This window comes from Cyanistes caeruleus, chromosome 6, assembly GCF_971803275.1.
Source record: "Cyanistes caeruleus chromosome 6, bCyaCae1.hap1.1, whole genome shotgun sequence".
NCBI classification, from domain to species: domain Eukaryota; kingdom Metazoa; phylum Chordata; class Aves; order Passeriformes; family Paridae; genus Cyanistes; species Cyanistes caeruleus.
In genome coordinates, this window is record NC_141706.1 from 67397828 (window position 1) to 67422627 (window position 24800).

Consider the following 24800-nt stretch of genomic DNA (forward strand, 5'->3'; position numbering starts at 1 on the left):
TCTGGCAGTGAGAGCCATTCCCTGTGTCCTGTTCCTCCAGGCCTTGTTCCCAGTCCCTCTCCAGGGAATGATTCCCATTCCCAGCTCCACAGATCTCCAGCTCCCAGCTCCTCTTCCCATTCCAGCTGAAATGAATCCCAAAGTCCCCTCAAACTTTCTCCCATTCTGCCAATCCAAAACACCACCTCATTCCTACTTTTCTCCAAGGATCCTGATACCATTTTCCATAAAAAAAGATCAAGGTGAGGACCTGGAGCAGAGGAAATTCCCAGCCATTCCCAATCCATCAGCACAACTCAGGGATCACCAAATCATCCTCAAGCTCCCAATATTTTCCCAGTGTGAGTCCAGTGAGGACTTTCCAGGCCGAGGAAACATCCAAATTCCACTGGAAATCCTTTGGATCAGGGCTTTGGGTCACAGATTCTCTGGGATATCCATTCCAGGGTCTCCCCACGCTCCCAGCCAGGAATTCCTTCCCAATATCCCATCTAAACTAGGAATTGCTGGGAAAGAGCAGCCAAGAAAGATGATGAGGAGACACAGGAAGGTGAAACTTCCCATTTTTCATGGAAAGGGGGGATCCTGTGGGGTCACACAACTCTTACAGCAGGACGAGGGGGTTGTGCTCAGATTGTTGCTTTTACCTTTTCCTTGGACAACCTTTCCTTGCTCCAGGTCGTGCCTTGCTGGGAATGGCGCTGGGAAGGATCCACGCAGCGTTTTCCGTGTCTAATCACCAGCCAAATCCTCCTCAAATGTCACAAACAAAATCAATGCTAAGTTGATATTATTTTAATGGATGAAATCCCTGTAGGCAGCTTTCAGAAGGAGCTGGAATGAATATTCCTGCAGGAAACAGGGAGGTGACATTTCATAATTATGGGATGTCTCCTGAACCATAAGATTTTTCACTTAAAAGAAGAAGAATATTTGTTATTTCCCTTGATCTCCTCTTAAAGCAGTGTTTTCCTTGGAGATAATAACACCCAGGAGGGCGTTTTTCCTCTCCTGTTCCTTCCCAAATTTAATGGATTCAGGAGAGTGGCACAGCCACTAAAATGAAGGACACTTCAGCCGTGATTTGGAGTTATATGAATATAACATGAATAAAAATGGAATATTAATGGAATATGGATTTAAAAGGATGTTGGAATAATGTTGCTGACTACTCTAATTTGATCCCAGGTTTGATGAGCCGTGCTGAACCCTCGTTTACCTTTCTGCTCCCTGGCTCTGCCTCAGCATTCCCGTATTTTGGAATTTGTGGCATGGGAGGTGATGGGAGTGCCGGTGGTGACTCAGAGTCCTGGAAATGGCAGAACAAAGAGCACATTCCATGTCCTTGGGATGTTGAACTTCTGAGGAGTGTGGAGGGGGATCAACATTCCTAGGAATTTCAGGGAAAAATAAGCACACCGAGTGTTAGTGCGGCTGCTCTGCTTGGAAAAATAACCATAATCAGGAATTAATGGATTTTTTTCCAGGTCAGAGTGTGACATGTGGTCCTGATTCCCAGCCAAGGACATTCCTGTCTTTCCAGGAGTCTCATGGGAAGAGCCACATGCATCTATGGGACAAGGGATTCATGGAATCCCAGAAGGGTTTGGATTGGAATGGATCTTCCACCCCTGCCATGGGCTGGGACACCTTCCACTATCCCAGGTTGTTCCAAACAACTTTATTCCATCATTGCCTTGGACTTGGAATAATTGGGAGCACTTTTGGCTCATAAAACTACCTGGAGCAGGGGTGTGTTGGTCTTTGTGAAACCTTCTGGCAAAGTGGAGGGGGAAAATTCTTGGGGCCTTGGAACTCAGGATGTGGTGGCTGGAAGAGCAGAGCTTGATGGAAGCTTTTCTGGAATGATGGCTTCAAGCTGAGCGTGAGGTTGGATGGGATATTGGGAAGGAATTCCTGGCTGGGAGGGTGGGGAGACCCTGGAATAGAAGTCCCAAAGAAGGTGTGACTGTCCCTGGATCCCTGGAAGTGTCTGAGGCCAGGTTTGGATGGGGCTTGGAACAACCAGGGATAGTGGAATGTGCTGGGTTGGAATGAGATGGGATTTAAGGCCCTTCTAACCCAAACCTTTCCGTGTTTCTGTGGAGGAAACATCCATTCCCTGGTCCTCCTCTGCCTTTTCTGCCTCCTTGGCTTGAGCCTCATTTTCTCCAGCCTGTGGAGAACCAGACTCAAAAATATGGAATTCTGGGATGAATCCCAGGCTTTTGGATCCAGATCCCACTGTATGCTGTGTCCACAGGAGCTGTGTGTGGGCTGGACCTGGAATGCCATGGTGAGAGGGGTCTGAAGGGATTCCAGAGCCCTGCATCCCAGGAATTCCATGTGGATCTCAGCAGAGGAATTGCAGAACGATCAGAGAAGCAGGATTGGTGAGATGGACAGCTGTGTGTGGGCTGGACCTGGAATGCCATGGTGAGAGGGGTCTGAAGGGATTCCAGAGCCCTGCATCCCAGGAATTCCATGTGGATCTCAGCAGAGGAATTGCAGAACGATCAGAGAAGCAGGATTGGTGAGATGGACAGCACAGAGAGCTGGAAAAGCAGCCTTGGGAAGGGAATCCAGCTGTTGCAAGGGGTTTGGGGAGAGGTTTTGAGGCTCTTCCATGGGGAATGGGGCTGGGAGCTCAATGGCATCACATGGATGAACAGAAAAGATGGAATTCCGGGTGTTTAAATCCCACAGAATTCCATTTTATCCTCTGTGCTCTTTAGTTTTTGTGGTTTTATTTGAGCCTGTAAATCAGCTCCCTTCTCCTATCGACCCACTCCCTGGAAATTGTCATAGCTGTGAATTTCACAGCTCAGAAGCGAAATTGTGGAGCCGGGAATGTCCTTTGGAGAACGTGGAAGCGGAGCTGGGATTTATGCAGGTGTAAGAACAGGAATGTCGTGGTTTCCTTACGCTTACAACGTGTAAAGCTGAGTAATTCCTGTACTACAGGTTGTACCAACAAGGAAATTAAAGTAAGGTTCCGCCTGAACTTCTGCTCCAAATTGTGATCCCGCTGACAGCGACAGGATTTGGAAAGGAAGCAGCAGCATCAGTGCCACTGTTTCTCCTGCTTAATTTTCCTGCTTTAATTAAGTCTTTTCATTTGCATAACGAGTGTGATAATGCATTTAGGAAGATATAGAGTAAAAACAATAATGCCGAGTTCATTTTGGAAATGGAAACAAAAAAATTGGAATGCAAGTGGGAGGTGCTGAAGGTTTCATTCGGGGGATTGCCAGGGATTAATGAAAACCATGGAAATCTCTTGTGGGGCTGAGTATGTGCTGAGTAAACAAAGAGCATCTGTGTGGGGGAGATACTCAGTGCTGGTTCCAGGGCTGGGGTGGCCTGGGATGAGCTTGGTTGGTCAGATCATTGAAAACACCGAAGTAGGTTCAATTCCCTTAGGAGTGGGACTCGATCCTTGTGGTTTTTCCAACCCAGAACATCCAATAATCCCATGATCCACGTGGTTCTGATCCCGTTTCTCTCCTGGCCTTGCAGCCTCCCAGTTCAGGGCCAGGTCCAAGGGGTGGAGTGGTCTGGGATGGGCTCAGTTGGTTGGATGATGGAGCTGAGAGCTCCGTGGTCAGGTTTGATTCCCTTAAGGATGCAAATCTTCTGAGACCCTCCTGGTTCTGGCTATCCCATGATCCCATGATCCCATGATCCATGTGGCTCTCATCCCGTTTCTCTGCTGGCCTTGCAGCCCCCCCCAGCTCAGGGCCAGCCCCAGGAGTGAGGTTTTTTGTGATGGGCTCGGTTGGTTGGATCACAGAGCTGAGGATGTCAAGGTCGCATTTGATTCCCTAAAGAGCTGGATTTGATCCTTTTGGGATTCTTCCAGCTTGGAACACCCCACAATTCGGTGGTCCATGTGACTCTCATCGTGTTTCTCTGCTGGCCTTGCAGCCCCCCCGGCTCAGGGCCAGCCGCAGGAGCGAGGTTTTTTGGGATGGGCTTGGTTGGTTGGATGATGGACCTGAGAGCTCCGTGGTCAGGTTTGATTCCCGTAAGGACGCAATCCTCGTGAGTCCCTCCCGACTCTGACTATCCCTTGATCCCATGATCCGTGTGGTACTGATCTGTTTCTCTGCTGGCCTTGCAGCCCCTCCCACGGTGCGGATCGTGCACTCGGGCCTGGCCTGCAACATCGAGGAGGAGCGCTACTCCGAGAGGGTCTACACCATCCGCGAGGGAGAGACCCTGGAGCTCACCTGCCTGGTCACCGGCCACCCCCGGCCACAGGTGAGTCCCTGACCACTTTGTCCCCCTCAGACCTTCCAGGAGTTGGGGTCACCTTCATCTCACTGGGCAAGATCCAACGGGATCCAGGTGGGGGATCCATCCTGGCTGTTGTTAGGTGGATGTTGGGTGTTCCAGAGGAACAGCAGGAATGTTGATGAGTTTTTTTGGGAGAATCTGGTGTTAAAGTCAGCAATATTGCACTTTAAAATCCTGGTGTGCTCCATTTCCATGGAGGTTGGTTAAAGAGAAGGAAAAGAATTATAAGGGTGACAATTGCTGGATAAAAATCCTTAAAGTTGTCCTGTTATCTGGGATCTTCACATCCCAGTCCACAAAAATCCAGCTGGAGCTCTGGATGAGACAACAGCTGGAGCAGCGACACCCAAGAGCTTGGGAAAGACTCCCTGTTCACCTGGATCTGGATGTCATGGAACTTCCGGTGTCGCAGCTGGATAAACCAGAATTAGCCGGGAATAAATCCGCTTTTCCCAGGTCTAACCTTATTTTATCAAGCTCAAGACTTATGACAATTTGTGCTGCACCTCCCTGGTGTGACCTCCTTGGGCCAGGACACCTCGTTAATCAGTTATTTCTAATTAGGATAATCACCAGGGATTTCCTCTCCAAGGTGATGAATTAAACCCTCTGCTCTTGGAATTGCAGGGACAGGCAGGAACAGGGAGCAGGGAATTCTCTGGGAGACCTTCACTGTGAGCTCCTCCAGGAAGGAGGGGTTTGCTGTTGCTCTGCTGTTTATTCCGTGGTTGTTCCCAATTTAAGGAGAAGATTTAAAGCTCAAAGCAGTGGAAGTTTATTCTGTTTATTCTGGTTTAGGGCGGGTGTTTCCAGTATTCCAATTTTTTCCTGATTTTTCCACAGGATGCTCTCAGGTTTGGGTTGCAAATTGCACGGAAATTGTTTTCCAGCTGCTGTTTGATCAGATGCTGGGGGATGAGGTTATAAAATATGGAACTGTGCATTCCAGGAATGCTTTCACACTTCCACGTTTCTCAATTTTGCCAATTATTCTTGGTGCAGAAACTCCTTTTGGTTTAAAGGCTGGAAGAATGAAACAAACCTGCACTGGGAATTTGTAAAATCACAGAATCATGGAATGGTTTGGGTTGGAAAGCAGATTAAAAATCAACTGGTGAAACTCCTGCCATGGACAGGGATATTTTCCACTCCAAACCTTGAACATTCCCAGGGATTTCTAATCTCTAGGATTTGAGGCTGCCTGTGATGGTTCTGGGAGGAGAAATGAAGTAATGGGAAAAAATTCCATTTTTTTTCCCCTTCTATCCTGTCATTCCTCCTTCCTGCTTTACCAAAGCAAACGTTTATCCCTTTTTTATCTTTCCAACATTTGTTCTTTTAACTTTGGGATCAATGGATGCGGTTCTTTGGGATCTGATGACTCGGGGATGTCTCTGATCTGCTCCAGGTCATCCTTGCAGCGATTCCACCCTGGAGGGGCCTCCCTTTGAACACAAATCTTCAGATTTATCAAATCTTCCCATTTTCTCAGCTCTCTTTGCTGCCTTTCCCACCATGTGCCCCAAAATTTTCCCTGGGATTATTTCCAGGCAGGGAAACTCCTGTGTTCAGAGTGGTGGTTGCACTTCCCAATTCCTGGAAATTTTTGGGAATTTCTCTTCTAAATTTTCATGGAGTCTTCTCAGCATCAATGAGGTTTTTTTGGGCGGAATAACACAAGGCTGTGGGGATTATAGGAAGGAAGGAGAATTACAAATAATTGCTCTGTTAATCCCAAAAATTCACCTCACTCCTAATCAAATACAAGACTCTGAGCACCCTGACACATCCTTGAATGCCTGCTCGTTATCCATGGAGTTGTTTTGAGATGTTCCATGTGATTATTATTTATTATTCCCGATTCCTCACCTTCGGAATGCACCATTAGTTGCCATAGAAATCTTTTTCCTGGCTGGAATTTTTAAAACGCTTTATCCCCACTCAGGTGAATGCATCTCCTTTTTTTCCCACAAGTTGTGGCTGTCAGGAGAGGTTGGTTTGGTTTTTGGATAAAATCCTGCAAAGTCTGGAGCAGGATCACCCTGGGGACCTGTTTTTTTCCCAGATTTTATCCAGGATCCAGGGGCTGGGCTGTCCCTGCTCTCCAGCTCCAAAGGGATGTGCCAGGATATACAAAGGCCATTTTATCCCTGGGATACAAATGAGGTATTTCCAGGATTGAGTAGCTAAGAGGTGACACTTTATCCCCACTGGTGACAATCTCCTGCCCAACCTCAAGGAATGTATTTTTTCCTGGTTTTCCTTGGGAATTCTCACCTGTACTGGCAGGTCCAGTCATTGGAAAGAAAAATTTTGACTTTCCAAAGTGAGGAATGACATTTGGATCATGGGGAGCAGGGGAAGAAGCATCTGATGAGCAGGGACTGGCTGGGATTTTGTATTCCTGGTTTTCCACTGAAGGCTGAATGGGAAATTCCTGACAGGAGGGTGTATCCAGGCTTCTTTTCCCAAATAACAGTGGGAAATGGCTTCAAGTTGTGCCAGGGGAGGTTTACGTTGGAGACAAGGAAAAGTTTAATGGAAAAGGTTTCCCTGGGGCAGAGGTGGAGTCCCAATCCCTGAAGGGATTTAAAATCCATGTGGATGTGGCACTTGGGGACATGGATCAGCAGTGGCCCTGGAAGTGCTGGGAAATGGTTGGACTCGATCTTGGACGGCTTTTCCAATCCCAGTGATTCCAGGAGTTTGCAAAGACCTTGTTTGTCAGTCCAACCTCCCCCTCCTCGGGGTTTGCTTTCCTCTGGCTGTGATTTTTCCAGTGGTTCACCTCCAAGTGCTGTCCCACCTCGGGTGGGATGATCCAGTGGCGCATTCCAAGCAGGAAAACATGCGGAGCTGACAGGGGACAGTGTCCAAGTCCTCCCCTGGTCCCTCCCCGTTCCGAAGGGTGACCTCTGGCCCTCCCATCATGTCCCTCCCTCTTCCAGGTGCTGCCTCCCCACTCCTGTCCCCTGTCATTCCCGAGGCTCGGGAAGCAGCAGCTGCCAGTGCCACATGTCATTCCAACCATCTGGAAGCTGAACGCTCTGGGATTTTTTTCCTATTTTGAGGTTGCAACACATCTTAACGAGATCCCACCTCCTCCTCACATCCTCCTGCCGCACTTCTCCCAGGCAGTGCCATCGGAGCACATCCCTTTCTCCCGGAAAAAATCCAGGAGTGCTCTTGGTGCTGGTGGGGTGTGAAGAGTGTGCCCGATCCGTGGCTTTCCCGGGAAGCAAAGCAGGGGAGGATCTGCTTTTAGGAGCCCTGGAATTTCTCCCTGCCTCTGTTTGGCTGTGTTTTCTTCCCACTTGTAGGAGTTGGGTGCTGTGCTGATGCCACAGAGCCGGCAGGAGCTGCTCCCCTTGGAGCTGCCAGGAGATCCTGGCGGCTTCCTGGGATTCAGAGCCAGGGAAATGCTGCTCCAGGGGGCTGTGGGCCTGGAAAAACACATCCTGCCTGCCGGGAATTGGGGTGGCCAAAGGGGGTGACCCAAGTGGCACAGAACAGGGAATTGTTGGGGCTGGGAGGGGCCTTGAAGCTCCTATTTATATATAAATATATCGATAAATAAGGAATTCATGGAGTTGTGGAATCATGGAATGGTTTAATCCCATACAGTGCTACTCCCTGCCAGGAAAAGGGACTCCTCTCTCTACCCCAGGTTGCTCCATCCTGGACTTGGACACTTCCAGGGATCCAGGGGCACCCACAGCTCCCCTGGGAATTCCATCCCAGCCCCTTCCCATCCTCCCAGCCAGGAATTCCTTCCCAATATCCCAACTAAACATATTCCCTGTCAGTTTAAAGCCATTCCCCATTTTCCTGTCACTGATAAACTCCTTGGAAAGCACCGAGCCCTCCCCACGAACAGACCCAGGTAACTGCGGCGTGTTATCAAAACCCGTCATTATTTTAAACGCATCCCCCTAATTACGATCAGTGATTAACGAAGCCTCCTCCAGCACTGCAGGGCAGGATCATGCCTTCTCCTTATTAACGCCTGGAAAGGAAAAATTCCCATTCCCAGGCACTCCATGCATTCAAACAGAAGCAGCATTCCCGAAGAGCCCACAAGGAAAACCCCACATTCTGTTCTCTTTGATGGAGCGAGACACAGGAGGCTCCTCTGAGGCGGAGCTGGAGCTGCGTTTTTGATTTTAATGGATAAGAATTCCTATCGAGCGCCGAGGCAGGCGAGGGAAGGGGGGTGGGGGGTCCCTCACACGGGAGCAGCTGTTTTCCCACCCCGCTCCGCAGCTCCTTGGAGCAGTAATTGGAGCCTTGTTAGGAAAATTGATGCTGATTCCATCTGACACTCCTCAGTTCACGGGAAGACTTTACAAATGTTCACTGAGCACCTGACAAAACCCAGCCTGACTCATGACTAAATTAGCCTGGATTTTATGCTGGGGAAAAAAAAAACCAAACCCTTTCCTAAATGTTTGACTGGATAAAGCTCCCGTTTAGCAAGGAAAAATGTTCCCATCCTGCTCCGGCACGAGAAGCAATCTGTGATTAAGCTTTACATGACGTTTGTGCCGCTCGGAGGAGTTTATTTGATGTTTTCTCCCCCGAGTTCAGCACCTGAATTCACACCTCTGCAGAGCTCTGCAGGGCTCTGAGCCTGCCCTGCTCCGTCTGCCAGGAGGGAGGAGTGGGAAATGTGCCAAGAAATCCAGGACAGGAATCACAGCATCCACAGCACGGAGTAAGGGACTCCTGGAGCTGCATCGGGATCTTTGGGAATGAGCTGCTGGTGCCTCTGAGCGCATCCTGAGCTCTAATCCTGGATCATCTTTAACGTCCCTTCCATCCCAAACCATTCCATGATTCCAGTGGTTTGCAAGCTGATAAAAGGAATGAAATGCCTCAGTTGTTTTATCCTGAATAATTTGAAAAACCAAACCAGTTTTCCTGGTTCCAGGTGGCTGCTGTCTCTCCACGAGGAATGTATTTGCAGGTTCCTAAAAAGGGCTTGGAAGTGCTGAGGGAAGGAGGTCAGATCTGGATAAAAAGAGGTTCAATCCAAAGAGGTTAAATCCAGAAAAAAAGCAGCAGCAGAGAAGGGAAGTTTGGGCTCTGATCCCACTCCCTCAATTGGGAATATCGAGGCTTGTTACAGCCTCAGCAATCCTTGGGGTGAGCCTGGGGGGAATCTCATGGAGCTGGGAATGACATCCAGGCTGGGGAGTGACACCAGAGCAGTTTTATTTTGACGTTTAGGCAGCTTAAATCTGCGGGAAATCCCATACGGAAAATTTCCAGTGCCCACAGAGCAGAACTCTCCTATTATTTTACAGAAAACAGGAAAACATTCCAGTTTTCCTGAAATACGGACACTTGTCCTCTGAATATTTTCCATCTGTTTTCTCCCCTCCCAAAGCTCTGCAGTGTTTTGTTTTCCCTTTGTGCTGTCAGCTTTTGTTTCCCTGTTTGTGACGGGCTCAGGAAAGGCCGGAGCAGCGGCTCTGGGATAACGCACCAGGATCTGATTTTCCATGGGCGTGGAACGCTCCGGTCTCCCGGTACAGGGATGGGGGTGGTTCTGGAATAAAGGCTGGAGTGGGGAGATCTGGCTGTAAAGGAATGGATTTGATGAGTACATGGATAATTTGGTAACCAGGGAAACCAGCAGCTGATGCAGATCAGCCGGGGCTGATGGAGAAGTGCTGGTGGCTTTGGAATGAGATCTCCCAAGGAAAAGCTTGGAGATCGCAGCTCTCTGGAGGAGAATTGGGAATTGTTCCCATTGCTGTGGATGGAGTGGAAGGCTTGTTGTCCATGAAATCCCACCTGCAAAGCTCCAGCTCTGGGGACACAGCAGAACCTGGAGCTGCTGGAGTGATCCAGAGGAATCTCCAGAGCTGCTCCAGGGGCTGGAGCTGCTTTGCAGCTGGGAGAGCTGGGAATGCTCCCCTGGAGAAGGGAAGGATCCAGGGAGAGCTCAGAGCCCCTTGCAGGGCCTGAAGGGGCTCCAGGAGAGCTGGAGAGGGACTGGGGACAAGGGATGGAGGGACAGGAGCCAGGGAATGGCTCCCAGTGCCAGAGGGCAGGGATGGATGGGAGATTTGGAATTGGGAATTGCTGTCTGGGCTGGAATTGCCAGATTTGCTGTGGCTGCCCCTGGATCCCTGGCAGTGCCCAAGGCCAGGCTGGACATTGGGGCTGGAGCAGCCTGGGACAGTGGGAGCTGTCCCTGCCCATGGAATTGGTGGGATGGGATGATCCCTTAAAAAAAAAAAAATCCTTTAAAATTCCTCCCAACCCAACCCATTCCAGGATTCCGTGATCCCATGAACTCGCAAGGCTCTGGAGTTTGTTGCTTTTAGATTTTAAGGGAGGAAATTCTGCTCCCAAAACCTCGCCCAGCTGAGGTGTCTGCTGGGGAAAATTGGAACAGATTGGGATGTTCCTGCTGGGATGGGATAACGACCCCTCGGGATCTTTCTGGGACATTTTAATCTCCATGCTGACATTTCCATGGATAACATTTTCTCATGGATGGAGCACTCCTCCTTCCTCTGGCAGCTGGGAATGATTTGGGAAGTTCCTGGTGGATTTTGCTTAATTCTACCTAAACACTTGGATGCTTCAATGGAGTTTATCAGGCTGGAAAAATCTTTATCCAGGAATACTGATATTCCCAACTAAGATTTATTCCCAAATACTGCTTTTTAAGGCTTCTCCTCTACTCCTCCCAAATTTTTGGGCAGCTCAGCCACTTGATTTTTAATTTATTTTATTTTAATTTTTTTTGCTTTTTAAATAAACTTCTAAACAAACCAAGAACCCTGAACTTGAAGAGCAGAAGTTGAACTTTGAAATAAATTCAAATATTGAATTTGGGTCAATATTTAAAGGTAATATTTAGAAGGAAAGGGATAATATTTAAATTTTAATAATTTTAAATTTTTATTTTTTAATTTTGATAATTTAATATTTTAATTTTTAAAAATGCCAATTTTAACTGTCCCAATTAAATTATTTCAAGCCAGGGGTTTGGTCTGGTGCTGTCCTACAGGCCCCCAGCACAGATGTTAAAATAAAATAAAATAAAATGAAATATTGACTTTTCAGATAAATCTGGTTTTCTCCGAGGGGCTAAAAAATCCAAGGTTTTAAATCCAAGGATTTTTTTTTTAAATCCTATTTCAGGATGCGACAGCACCTCCATAGAACAATTTATGTTGGATTTTTTTTATCTTTTTCTATTATTTTTCTTCCTAAAATCTAGTGAATATTAGCAATAAAAATTTAATGTTTCCAGATAATTCTTAATTTTTTTTACATAAAAATCTTGTTGCGTTGGGGGACTTTTTCCTTAATTTTCATATTTGAATATTAGACATAAAAATTTAAATATTTCTGGATAATTCTTAATTTCTTTATAGAAACAATCTCACCACTGTGCTGCTCTCTTGTTTTCTTTTTTTCTGCATTATTTTTCTTCCTCAAATAAAGTGAATATTTGAACTAAAAATTAAATATTTCAAGATAATTCTTAATTTGTTTTTCAGGAAAATGCTTGCTGTGTTGGTCCTTCTCTCCTGAATTTTCCTCCTCATTCTTGTTAATTCTTAATTTCTTTTTCCAGAAAAATCTCGCTGCACTTTCCCGAACTTTCCTTATTTTCGCATCATTTTTTCTCCTCCTCTTCCAACGCAACAACCTCGTTATCATTTTGATCAATAATATCAATTTTTAAAATAATTCCGGTGCCATTCCGGGCTGAATCCTGGATCCTCCTGCGGATTTCGTGATCCAAGGAGATAAAAATAACGAGTGGGATTTTTTTTCCCCCCCCTTCCCATATGTCTGTCAATCAAAATGATAAAGATATTTCTGACTCGCAGGCTTTAATGGTGTAATTAGGGCTAATTACATGTTCCAATGATTACACATATGAACGCTAATTACATAATTGCAGACAATTATGCTAATTAAGTAAATACATCGTTAAGGAGAAAGTGCTGGCAAAATCCAGGGAATTTGCACCAGCGCCAAAGAAAGTGGAATTACAATGAAAGAGAAATAATCCTGCAAGTTTGGAAAATCCAGGAGGTGTTCCCGTGTGTGGGATTGGAGTGGTTTGGGTTGGAATGATGGAGCTGGGAAGAGCCTTCAGCTGTTGTGGAATCATGGAATGATGGAGTTGGGAAAAGCCTCTAAGTGCTACGGAATCTTGGAACGGTGTTTTTGGAAAGAGCCTTCAACTGCTCTGGAATCTTGGAATGGATTGGGTTGGAATGGCGTTGTTGGGAAGAGCCTTTGAGTGCTATGGAATCTTGGAATGGTTCTGGTTGGAATGGCGTTGTTGGGAAAGTCTTCAAGTGCTGTGGGAGAAAATCCAGGGAATTTGCACGAAAGCCAAAGAAAGATGAATTACAATAAAAGAAAAATAATCCTTCAAGCCTGGAAAATCCAGGAGCCATTCCCGTGTAGGGAATTGGAATGGTTTGGATTGGAATGGTGGTGTTGGGAAGAGCCTTAGAGTGCTATGGAGTCTTGGAATGTATTACACTGGAATGGCGTTGGGAAGAGCCTTCCACTGCTACAGAACCATGGAATGGTTTGGGTTGGAATGGTGTAGTTGGGAAGAGCCTCTAAGTGCAGTGGAATCATGGAATGTGTGGGTTGGGCTTCCAACAACACCATTCCATGAATGGATGTGTTGGGATTGTGTAATTGGGAAAAGCCTGGAAGTGCTATGGAATCCTGGGATGGTTTGGGTCAGAATGGTGGTGTTGGGAAGAGCCTTCAGCTCTTGTGGAATCTTGGAATGGTTTGGGTTGGGAGAACCTCAAATCCCATCCTGTCCCATTCCATGGCAGGGACACTGTCCCAGGCTGCTCCAGCCCCAATGTCCAACCTGGCCTTGGGCACTGCCAGGGATCCAGGGGTAGCCACAGCAAATCTGGGAATTCCAGCTCAGACAGGAATTCCCAATCTCCCATCCATCCCTGCCCTCTGGCACTGGGAGCCATTCCCTGTGTCCTGTCCCTCCTGTCCCTCAGGCAGGACAGAGTTAGTGGCTGTCCCCTTTTCCCTGTGCTGTTCTGTCCGGTTTTAAACATTCCCTGATTTTTAGCTCTCTTCCCTTCCCTTTGGAAATTCCCATTGTTGCTTTCCATTGTGCTGATTCCCATAACCATGCCTTTCCAGACCCTTAATCCCGGCCCCTAGTCCTGGTTATATTCCTAGCTGCAAGCTGATCCAGGCTTTTTTTTTTTCCTTTTCCCTCTACATCTCCTTGCAATCCTCCTGAAGTGTGGGAAGCGTTCCCAGATTCCATTCCTTGGCACTCATGGGAATCGTTGGAAGGTGTGCCAGGAGCGCTCCACAAGACATGAATGATGCTATTTGGGATTACTGGAGTTTGCCGAGTTTTTCTTCTGCTGGAATTGGAAGTGAGCTGGAATCTCAGCCAGTGGGATGCCAACACCTTTCCAATTCCTTTTCTCAGAACAAAGGAATTGCCGGAATCTTTTCAAGCCGTGCCAGGTTCGGGGAAGGAGAGATTTGAGCCTTTTCCAGTGTTTTTTAACATTGTTTGAGGCGTTTTCCTGCCTGGAGGAGACTTGGCCAATTTATCCTCTGCAAAAAAGGGAAAATCGGCGCTCACAGAGCAAAAACGTGAAAACACTGAGTCAAAATCTTTGGAATTTCCATCCTGACTGATCCCACACATTCCTTGTTCTGCCCAACACCTGGAGTGTGCAGGCAGGATGTGCTCAGGCTGATATTTTGGAATTGCCCGGCAGGAAAGTTGCATCCAATAACTGGGATAAGAAGGTATTGATGGATTCAATTCCCACCAAGGAATTATCTCCTTTTTGGAATGTGTTTTGATCCTGGAATTTTGTGTTATTACATTTTTTTAGTACCTTGTGGCCATTGTGACCTCATCATTTGAAAGGAAAAAGGGATTTTTTTAAGGAAAAATCCAAAACAAATAACACTTGTTCAGCCAGTTACTCTGATTCCTGATTTTCTAAGGAATATTTTATATGGAATATCTGATTTTTTACGGAATCAGGGAGTTTTTGCAGGATCTGTGACTCATTCTCAGCAGCTGCTGCTCCTGCCTGGCCTTTTCTGTCGATGTCTTTCCTTCCAAGCTGGGCTGCCAAATCCCTCTTATCAAGATTCCAACCCTTTTCCCATTTTTCCCTGCTCCCCCTCTCCAGTTTCCTCACTTTTACAGCAAAAATCAAATGTCAGCTCCTTTCTTTGTCACCACAGCTGAACCCGGCAGCAGCTCAGACTCTCACTCCCATTTTGGGATCAACGAGGGCTTTGGGAGGAATTGGGATTCTGTGGGAGGAAAATACGGCACAGCTGATTGGGATCACTGGGATATTTAGGGTTTGGAACACTGGGAGGTTAAAGGTTTGGATCATTGAGGTTTAGGGTTTGGTTCACTGGTATTTAGGGTTGGGATGATTGGCAAATTTAGGGTTTGGATTGTTCAGGTTTAGGGTTCGGTTCACTGGTATTTAGGGTTGGGATGATTGGAAAATTTAGGGTTTGGATCTTTGAGATGTGGGATTTAGTTCAGAAAATTTCCTGGAAATGGGGGTGGGGTTCATTTCCAGTCTCGTAGGGATATTCTGGAAGTACCAACAAGCTCTGCTCTGAGTGTAAACCCGGATCCATCAACTCCCAATATTTAGGGATTTTTCCCTAATTTTTTTCCTCTGCTGTTTGGCACTGCCTGAAGGACAGCATGATTTTTCTGGATAATTTTTTTTATGGAGTTTGTTAAAATGGGAACAGGTTTAATCAAACAGGCTGATATTGATCTGGAGGGAACCAAAAACCTCGGTGATGTTCCAGAGCGTGATGTGGTGGGAACGGAGCCTCTTAAACCCGGCCTTGGGGGAGCTCCACTGAACCGGGTTTAATCTGGTCTAGAAGAGGCTTCCCATAAACCAGCCTGGGTTCCTATGGAATCTGCCTTAGAGGATGGTGGGAATGTCGAGTGGGCCTGATGGAGCAAAAAATCTGGGATGAGTGATACTTTGGAGACTCTGCTTGGCTCTGTGAGGCCCCACCTCAAATCCTGGGATTAGTTGGGGTCATCCATGACAAGGAGGAAATGGAGGGGCTGGAGCGTGTCCAGGGCAGGGAATGGAGCTGGGAAGGGGCTGGAGAATTGCTGAGGGAGCTGGGAAGGGGCTGGAGAATTGCTGAGGGAGCTGGGAAGGGGCTGAGGCTGGAGCAAAGGAGGCTCAGGGGGCCCTTGTGGCTCTGCACAAGTCCCTGGCAGGAGGGGACAGCCGGGGGGGTCGGGCTCTGCTGCCAGGGAACAGGGACAGGAGGAGAGGGAACGGCCTCAGGCTGGGCCAGGGGAGGCTCAGGGGGGACAGCAGCAGGAATTTCCCCATGGAAAGGGTGCTCAGGCCTTGGAAGTGCCCAGGGAGGTTTGCAGTGCCCATCCCTGGAGGTGTCCCAGGAATTGCTGGAGGTGGCACTCGGAGCTCTGGGCTGGGGATAGGGTGGGCACCGGGCACATTCAGCTCAATGATCCTGGAGAGATTTTCCAATCTCAGTGATTCTGTGAGGTTTAAATTGAATGTTTGGGAAAATTTCTTTCCCTAAAAGGGGTGTCCAGCCCTGGCACAGGTACAGGGTGGGGTCCCCATCCCTGGAGGGATTCCAAATCCATGTCGATGTGGCACCTGGGTGCACAAGACAGTGGTGGCCTTGGCAGTGCCATGTTGGACCTCATGATCTTGGAGGATTTTTCCAACCTTCATGATTCCATGAAGTTGTGAGGGGCAGGAATTTCCTGCAAACCAAACTGGGGTTTTTGAAGCAGGGATTGGCTGGTTTATTTTCATTTTTTTGGTTGGTTTGGGGTTTAGAAAATAAATTTCCTTTATTTATGACACTTCCCAGCCCCAGATCTTCGTGTCAGCCCCAAAATCGCTCCCCTAACGACAGTGACAGGTAATGGAGTCAAGACTTTTTTATTGCTGAAAGATTAGAGAAGAAACATTTCCTCAGCTGAGCTGTTGTCATCTCTGACAGCGTTTTGGGAACGCTATGTGAAGCTGCTTCCCCATTTTTTCCAAGGTTTTTCCAGGGGAGTAAAATGAGTGGAGATGGGGAGAAGGAAAAGCAGAAACAACACCTGAAATTGTTGTTTTAAGAGAGGAAAAAAAGCCTCAATTTGAGCTGCCTGGGTTTCACCACAGCTTTGTCACTTTGAACCACGATTCTGCTCCAAGGAGTGTATTTCAGGTGGGAAAAAATTCCTGTTTAAGGCATTTTTCCCTCTCTGTTTAGACTCCAGTGTTTGAATTTAATGACACAAACACATTTTGATGCCTTTTTGCTCTTCAGGGAAAAAAAAATATTTCTGTGGGAGCAGGGAGCTGCTGGCTCCTGATTTCCCAGTCCCGTTTGGGATAGCAGGGAGCAGCTCCGAATATCTCCATCCTCCAAACATCCCATTCCCAAAGAGGGTGAAGGCATCGCCTCTGGGCTGGGGTAACAGCTTGGGGTAAACTGGGATCTCAGAGGTTGTCCAGGGAGGCAAATTCCTGGGAAAACTTGGAATAAGAAATGAGTTTTAGGGAAAACTTGGGATTTGCACCTTTGGACACTGAGGGTGGTGCATTGGTGGCAGTTGGGTGGTGGAAATCCCGAACCTGGGGATGGTTTTCATGGAGCTGATCCTTGTGGTGAGGAGGAGATTTCCCATCCCTGGGTCTGTCCTGAAACTTCCAGCATTTCCCAAAAAGTCCTTTGGAAGTGCTGACTCTGATTTAATGGAGCCTCATGGGTGGAAGACATTTCACCCATAAACATTTGGGGCTGAGCAAACGGGAAGTGATTCCTGATCCATTTTGTCACTTCCTTAACTTTGCCTTTTATGTTGGGAGTTGATCCACGATCGATTTCCGCTCCCTCCCAGGTGTTTCAAAGCTGTTGATGGTTATTCCCTGTTTTTTCCTTGGATATTCTGCCGTTGCTGAGCTTATCCCTTGCTTTCCTGAGGAAATTTTTCGTTATTTTAATGAGCTCTTCGGTTTTTCTCCAGAACATTCCAAATCTTCCTGAGGTTACACCCCTCAGAGAGGGGCCCTTTCCTTGGAATTTAATCCAAGGGAATTGTAGAAGATTTCCATGAAGGGAATGGGAATTTCCTGCCTGGATTATTTTCTGGTTTATGGAACAAAAACGAATTTTTTCGTTCACTGGGAACTCAGAGCAGTGGTGGGACTGGCACGGAGCACTGGGATCACCTCCCCGTTCCCAGTGCTTTCCATGGAATCCTGGAATGGCTTGGAAGGGATGTTAAAAACCATCCCAATCCCACCCTGCCATGGCAGGGACAGCTCCCACTGTCCCAGGCTGCTCCAGCCCCGATGTCCAGCCTGGCCATGGGCACTGCCAGGGATCCAGGGGCAGCCACAGCTGCTCTGGCAATTCCAGCCCAGCCCCTCCCCACCCTCCCAGCCAGGAATTCCTTCCCAATATCCCATCCAAATCTCCCCTTTTCCAACTAAGCCATTCCCTGTGTCCTGTCCCTCCATCCCTTGTCCCCAGTCCCTCTCCAGCTCTCCTGGAGCCCCTTCAGGCCCTGGAGCCCTCCCTTCTCCAGCTGAACATTCCCAATTATCTTGTTTCCATAGGAGAGGTGGAATTTTGAGCAATTTTGGCTCCTAGGAGGTAACTCCTGCACAGAATTCCTGGAATTACCTCATCCTTGGATCCAATTCCCTTCTTTCCAGCTCTCCTAGTGCCCATCCTTCCTGGTTTTCAGCTCTTCCATGTGGAACAGCTCCTAAATCTTGTGGTTTTAATTAAACCCAAGCCGGTTTTTCCCCTGAAAATGTGAGGATTTGCTCAATTCCTGAACCTGGATGGCAGCAGCAGTGACTTCTTCTGTGTCTGGGAAAAAAATAAAAATAAAAAAAATAGGATTTAGATGGGTCCACAAGGGAAATAAGAGTCTGGATTACGATTTTATGGAGTTCTCATCCCCAGGCTTGATTTTTGCCGGTTTAGAACCTCAAAATGACAAATTTTGCTGTATTTATTTGCCTTTAAAGAATTCCAGGGAATGAATTCCTAGGCATTGAAGTTATGAGGATGTGTTTGTGATTCCAGGGGTTTGACGTGGAATTCCAGCATCGGAAAGCCTCCATAAAAAGGAATAATTAAGAATTCAAATTTTTCTGCTTCTTTCTGCCCTTAAATTAGGGCTTTATTATGAAGGTGAATTTTAAAAATTAATTAAGGTTGCTGAATAAAAAAAATGCAGGGAGAATGAAAAAAAAAATCCCAAATTTGGAGCTGTTTGGATAATTTCCTCAAATTCCCTGGATAATTTAGCTGGGGGTCAGTCCAGAACTTCCCACCAGGAATGTTCAAATAATCCTGGAAAAAACTCAGTGAAGTTCCTGACCTCAGCTCTCGGTTAATGCTGAAAAAGGCATTTTCCAGCTGTGCAGGATGGAAAATCCATTGTTCTTCAGTGGGATATTGATTGGAAAAATGTTTATGGATTATTCAGGATTAAAGTGTTAAGTTTTTGGGAGGAGGGAAACATCTGAAAGTCCTAAGGAACAACATTGGGATCAAAGTAATCCAAATTAATCGAAGATTGATTGTTGCAATCAATCATTGGCCAGGTTATTCTGAGGTTTTTTGGGAAAGAATTTGTGGGTGTTTCCCTAAATCCTGCTTTTCCATAAAAAAACCCCAAAAAACCAAAAACAATAACAACAAAAAAAAAACCAAAAAGACTGATCCAGCTGAATGGAATAAAGGAATCTTATCAATTTTTTATTTTTAACCAAAGTTTTACCTATTTACCTAAGATTGAAATATTTTTTTCCCCAGCATCCACTCATTAAAACCCTTTTAAATTATTCAACATTTCCTTAAAATCTCTTTATCTTTTCCAGTAATATTTAGACTTCCAGCCTTGAAGTGCTAGGAAAGTTTTGTCTGCAGTTCCCAAGCCAAATCCTGAGTTTTTGGGATTCAGACTTCTTGGATGTCTCCCTGATTTTCCAGAGTTTGGATGCCAATGTGTAAAATCTGAGTTCAGAGGTGAAGGAATGGATTTTTCAACTGATTTTATTTATTTTATTTATTTCCATTTTTGGGAGCATCCCCAGGTTCCAGTTTCAGAATTACTCTGGAATCTTCGGGAATAAAGTGAAAAAAACACCGAAATCCTTCCACAGCAATTGTAGCTTTGCTGCTGATTTTTTCCATGATTTTCCAGAGTTTTCCTCTGCTGGAAAATAAAAGGAAATCTCTTTTTCCCCGATGTGTTGCAACAACCGAGCTGGAAAAGGGCAATTCTCTTGGGATTCCTGGCATGGAATCCGGATGCTCATGTCTTGCCTGTTCACAGCTCCTGTCGCTGCCGACTTTTCCTTGGATTGGGAAAAGATTGTGCTTTCCCTGGCAGCCTGTGGAAGTGTTGGGATCTGCAAGGACACGAGTTGGCCGTAAAAGCAATTTATCCTCTGGAAGTAGGAGGCCATTCCCTGTGCTCAGGGAATCACAGAAGAATCCAATCCAAAGGAATGGTTTGGGTGGGAAGGGACCTTAAATCCCATCCCATTGCAGCCCCTATCCCATTCCACCTCCCACTGCCCCAGGCTGCTCCAGCCCCAATGTCCAGCCTGGCCTTGGCCACTGCCAGGGATCCAGGGGCAGCCACAGCTGCTCTGGCAATTCCAGCCCAGCCAGCAATTCCCAATTCCCAATATCCCACCCAAATCTCCCCTTTTCCAGTTTGAAGCCATTCCCTGTGTCCTGTCCCTCCATCCCCAGTTCCCAGTCCCTCTCCAGCTCTCCTGGAGAACTGGGGCTTGGAGCTCCCTGGCACAGTGGGAGGTGTCCCTGGCTTGGAATGGGATGGGATTGGAAGTCCCTTCCCACCCAAACCATTCTGTGATTCTGTGATTATCAAAATAATAAAACCATCAGAAAAAGAAAATAAAAAATGGAAATATGAACTCATTTCTCTTCCCAGATCCATCACAGGCAGCTTCAAATTCCACAGGTCAGAAATCCCTGGGAATGTTCAAGGCTTGGAAAAACCTGGGATAGTGAGAGGTGTCCCTGCCCATGGCAGGGGCTGGAATGGGATCTTTAAACTCCTCCCAACCCAAACCATTCCATGATTCCATGAGGGAACTCCTCAGGGACTCCAGGATGAAATGTTTATTCCCGTGAGCTGTTGAGTTTCTTGGGAATTTCCCTGAATCATCCAAGGTGAAATCCCAGTGCCTCCCGCTCAAATCCCGTGGTTTGGTGCCGAGTCTGTGCCCATTTTTCAGACCTAAAGTCATTCTGGTTTTGGTGCCGAGTTTTAAACTCTGCCCGTTTTCCAGACCTAAAGTAATCCTGGTTTTTGGTGCCGAGTTTTAGACTCTGCCCATTTTCCAGACCTAAAGTAATCCTGGTTTTTGGTGCCGAGTTTTAGACTCTGCCCATTTTCCAGACCTAAAGTAATCCTGGTTTTTGGTGCTTGCTCAGATCAGGTGGACCAAAACAGCAGGAAGTGCCTCTGACAGATTCCAAGATTCCAGTGTCTTCAACGAAACCCTGAGGATTTCCAACATCCAGAGACACCAGGGAGGCCGCTACTACTGCAAGGCCGAGAACGGCCTGGGCTCCCCGGCCATCAAATCCATCCGAGTGGACGTGTACTGTGAGTAAATCCTTGGAATTCTGCCTTTGGTCCTTTAGGAATGCCTTGAAATATCTGTTGTTCCTGAGAAACGTTCGGCTCCTTGTGCATCCCAATTTTAATGGCGGGTGCTGCGGGTTTGTGGAGTTTTTATGGTTGGGAGAATGGGAAGGGTTGGGATTGCAGGGGAAAATGTGGGGGATTGGGATTGGAGTGAAAAATGTGGAGGATTGGGATTGTGGTGATGAATCTGATGGATTGGGATTGCAAGGAAGATGTGAAGGTTTGGGATTGGAGTGAAAAATATGGATTGGGATTGTGGTGAAGAATAAGGAAGACTGGGATGTGAGTGAAAATATGGATTGGGATTACAATGAAAAATATGGGGGATTGGGATTTCAGGGAAGATGAGAAGGATTGGGATTGCAGTGAAAAAATGGGGAGGATTTGGATTTCAGTGAAAAACGGGAAAGGTTGGGATTGTGGCAAAAATACGAAGGATTGGGATTGCTATGCAAAATGTTTGATTGCTATGAAAATGTGAAGGATGGGGATTGCAAGGAAAAATGTGAAGCATTGGGTGTGTAAAGAAAAATGTGAAGGATTTGGGATTGCGGTGAAAAATACAAAGGATTTGGATTGCAGGGAAAATGCGAAAGGTTGGGATTGTGGTGAAAAATAAGAAATATTTGTATTTCAGTGAAAAAAAGTGGAGGATTGAGTTTGCAAGGAAAAGTAGGAAAGATTTGGATTGCAGCAAGAAATACAAAGGATTGGGATTGTTTCAGGCCCTGGAGGGGGCTCTCAGCTCTCTCTGGATCCTTCTCTTCTCCAGGGGAACATTCCCAGCTCTCCCAGCCCGCCTCCAGAGCAGAGCTGCTCCCTCCTTTGGATCAGCCTCCTCTGAACTCCAGAGTGCAAAATTTGCTTTGATTGCACTCCCAGAATCATGGAATGGTTTGGGATGGAGTGGGATCTTAAATCCCATCCCATTCCATGGGCAGGGACACCTCCCACTGTCCCAGGCTGCTCCAGCCCCAATGTCCAGCCTGGCCTTGGGCACTGCCAGGGATCCAGGGGCAGCCACAGCTGCTCTGGCAATTCCAGCCCAGACAGCAATTCCCAATTCCCAATATCCCATCTGAATCTCCCTTAAATCCATTGCCCTGCATCCTGTCTCTCCCTGCCCTCATAAGTTTCCCCCTCCTCTCCTTGATTTCCTTGGATAATTCCTTTTGGAAAGCCTTTTTCCTTCCGTGGAGAAGGAATGAACAGTTCCAAATCCACCAGGGATGATTCCTTTAGGAGACAAATCTCTGTCGTTTTTTCCTGTTAAAGCGAGCAGGTGTTGTCTCTCCCAGCTCTGGCTGAAAATTCCCATTTCTCACCTCAAGTTCCTCCAAAAGCCCTCAGTTCCCTTGGAAATGAATTCCCAGGAGGGAGAGCTCCATTCTTCTGGAGCCACCAGGAGAAGAAACTGCCTCAGAAATCCGAGCTCAGTTCATGCCAGGCTTGAACTCCGCTTCTTTTTCCTTGGGAAGTCGCTCTTCAAAGTTCATCTCATCTTTGGCTTTGAAGGAAAAGCTTTTATACTTCGACTCCCAGAAAAGTTTTTTACTTGGAGGACACTTCCTCCTTTTTTAGGGAAGGGAAAGATGGAATAAATGGAGTATTTTCATTTTAAGAAGCAGACTTCTGACAAGAAAACTCTTCTGCTCTTTCCCAAAGGACAAATTTTCCAAATTTCCCAGTTTTTAGCAAAGAAAAAGTCCTGATGCCTTCATGGAAAATGTGGTTTTGTGTTCCTCTTGGTTCACAGATTTCTGTGGATACAAGCCTGGAAAAAGGTGGAGCAAAAGGTCAGGTGAAGGTTTAAAGATTCCTGAGAATAATGTGGAAGGAAAAGGTGGAAAAAAGTTTTATCTTTATTTATTTCAGGGTGGAAAAAAGGCTTTTTCCAAGAAATGTAGTGCAGGGAAAGATTTAGGAATTAACTCGTAGTGGAAGGGACACATCCATCATGAGGGATGGGAAAATCTGGAATTGCAGGATGGAGAGGTTGAGCTGGGGTCCAGGGAGAACAATTCCTTGTGCTCCTGGATCCACTGAAATCCTTGCTGGCAGCTCTAATTCCAGTTCTTGGCTGGGAGGAAGGTGAGGAGTTGGGATGGAAACATGGGAATGGTGCCGGTCAGCAGGAATGAGAGTGGTGGAAGCAGACAGAAAACTGGGAATAATGGGAATGGCGAAGGGTAGCAAGAATGGGAGTGACCTCTCACCCCCACCTTGCTGGTTCTGGGTGTCCAAACCCAAAACCCTTTGAGTCACCCACTAAAATTAATGATTAACTCATCCTGATTATCCCATCCCGATTAATCCCAACCCTGCTGGGGAAAATTCCAAGTGTAAATTAACCACAACTGGCGGAATGGAAATGCACAATTCCCATTAGGAATTATTCCTGTTTCCATGTTGAGCTGATGTTGACAATGTTTAATTCACCCTGAGGAGCTGTTGAGGAAATTCCTTGCAGAATTTGCTCCTCAGGATTCTCCTGATCTCGGGAATTTTTAACTCGGGAATAACGCTCGCAGTTAATTACAGAGCTTTAATTCCATAGCATTACCTGGCTGTGGGTGCAGATTTCCTTTTCCTCCTGGAACAAACTCCAGGAAAAGTTCCACGAGGTTATTTGAATGCCTTTTATGCCGTTCCTTTCCTAAATTAAAGCTGTGGTTAGATCAGCCTGAGACGAGCTGGTGTCAGATGAAATTCAGGATAATTGATGCCGTAAATATCCCTGGAGTTCAAAGACAGCTCCTTTCCATGGCTCCAAAATTCCCTCTGTTTACAGGAATCTATAAACAGGCCCAGGAAACAGCTTGGGTTATAGAAAGAGCTGAGTTTAGGGCTTAAATTCGCTGTTCCTGACTGGAATACTCTGTTCCTGCTGATCCATGGAATATTTCCTGTGCAGGGTTTTTTTTTGGAGGAGCTTCTCGTGGAGGTGAGAAGGGTTTGTTGTGGGTGGGCTCACTGGAAATGCAGAATTACTGGAAAATAATGGTTGGAAAAACTCCAAGACCATCGACTCTTGGATGCCCCCACAAGTGTTAAATCGTGTTTTGAGGTGTCCCCTTGTGAACGTTCCCAGGGATGGGGACCATCCACCATTCCGTAGGGAGTCTTTTCCAATGTCTGGCCATTCCTTCAGGGAAGAGATTTTGCTCTTTGACTCCTCTGCATTTGATAAAATCACGGAATGTTTTAGGCTGGATTTTAAATCCCGTCCAGTGCCGTGGGCAGGGACTCCTTCCACTATCCCAGGCTGCTCCAACCTGGCCTTGGACACTTCCATGGATTCATGGGCAGCCAAAGCTTCTCTGGGAATTCCATTCCAATCCCTCCCCGCTCTCACAGTGAAGAATTTCAAGGTCCTCCACGTGCATGGCTGTACATTGTTCTGGACAATTAGAGTATCCCAATTAACAAAATGCAGATTTTGATGGATTTTTCCTCATCCTCCATTTCCATCTCCATCCTTCTCCGTAGGGCTCTGTAATTCCAGGCTCAGGAGAGCATCCATGGATATCCAGGCGTAGCCAACCTGAGCCTTGCTCCAGTGCCCATGTTTTCCCCATACCAGTTTTAACGAAGCGCTGGGGGTTAATTATCTTTGGGATCTTGATCCCAGTTTGAAATCCAGCTGAAACGACCTCACAAACCTGGTAGAACTTGGGAAAGGAATTTTTGGCAGATGGGCAGGCAAATGCGATTATCCAAGGAGGAAAACCTTGGCTGCTCCTTGGAACTCAGCTCCTTTTCCATC

The 24800-nt window shown here is 46.7% G+C and overlaps 1 protein-coding gene across 2 annotated transcripts in view; it reads left to right on the forward strand.

Annotated features, from left to right (window-relative positions):
- MDGA2 (MAM domain containing glycosylphosphatidylinositol anchor 2) overlaps positions 1–24800 on the forward strand; it is a 192261-nt gene that overhangs the window by 52743 nt on the left and 114718 nt on the right. Inside the window, exons 2-3 of one of the 2 annotated variants that reach the window (XM_086892409.1) lie at positions 4124–4263; positions 20818–20992. In XM_086892409.1, the coding sequence (XP_086748535.1) occupies positions 4124–4263; positions 20818–20992 (315 nt within the window). Of the gene's footprint in view, positions 1–4123; positions 4264–20817; positions 20993–24800 lie in introns of those variants that run through there. The other variant, XM_023927218.2, reaches the window with a different exon arrangement.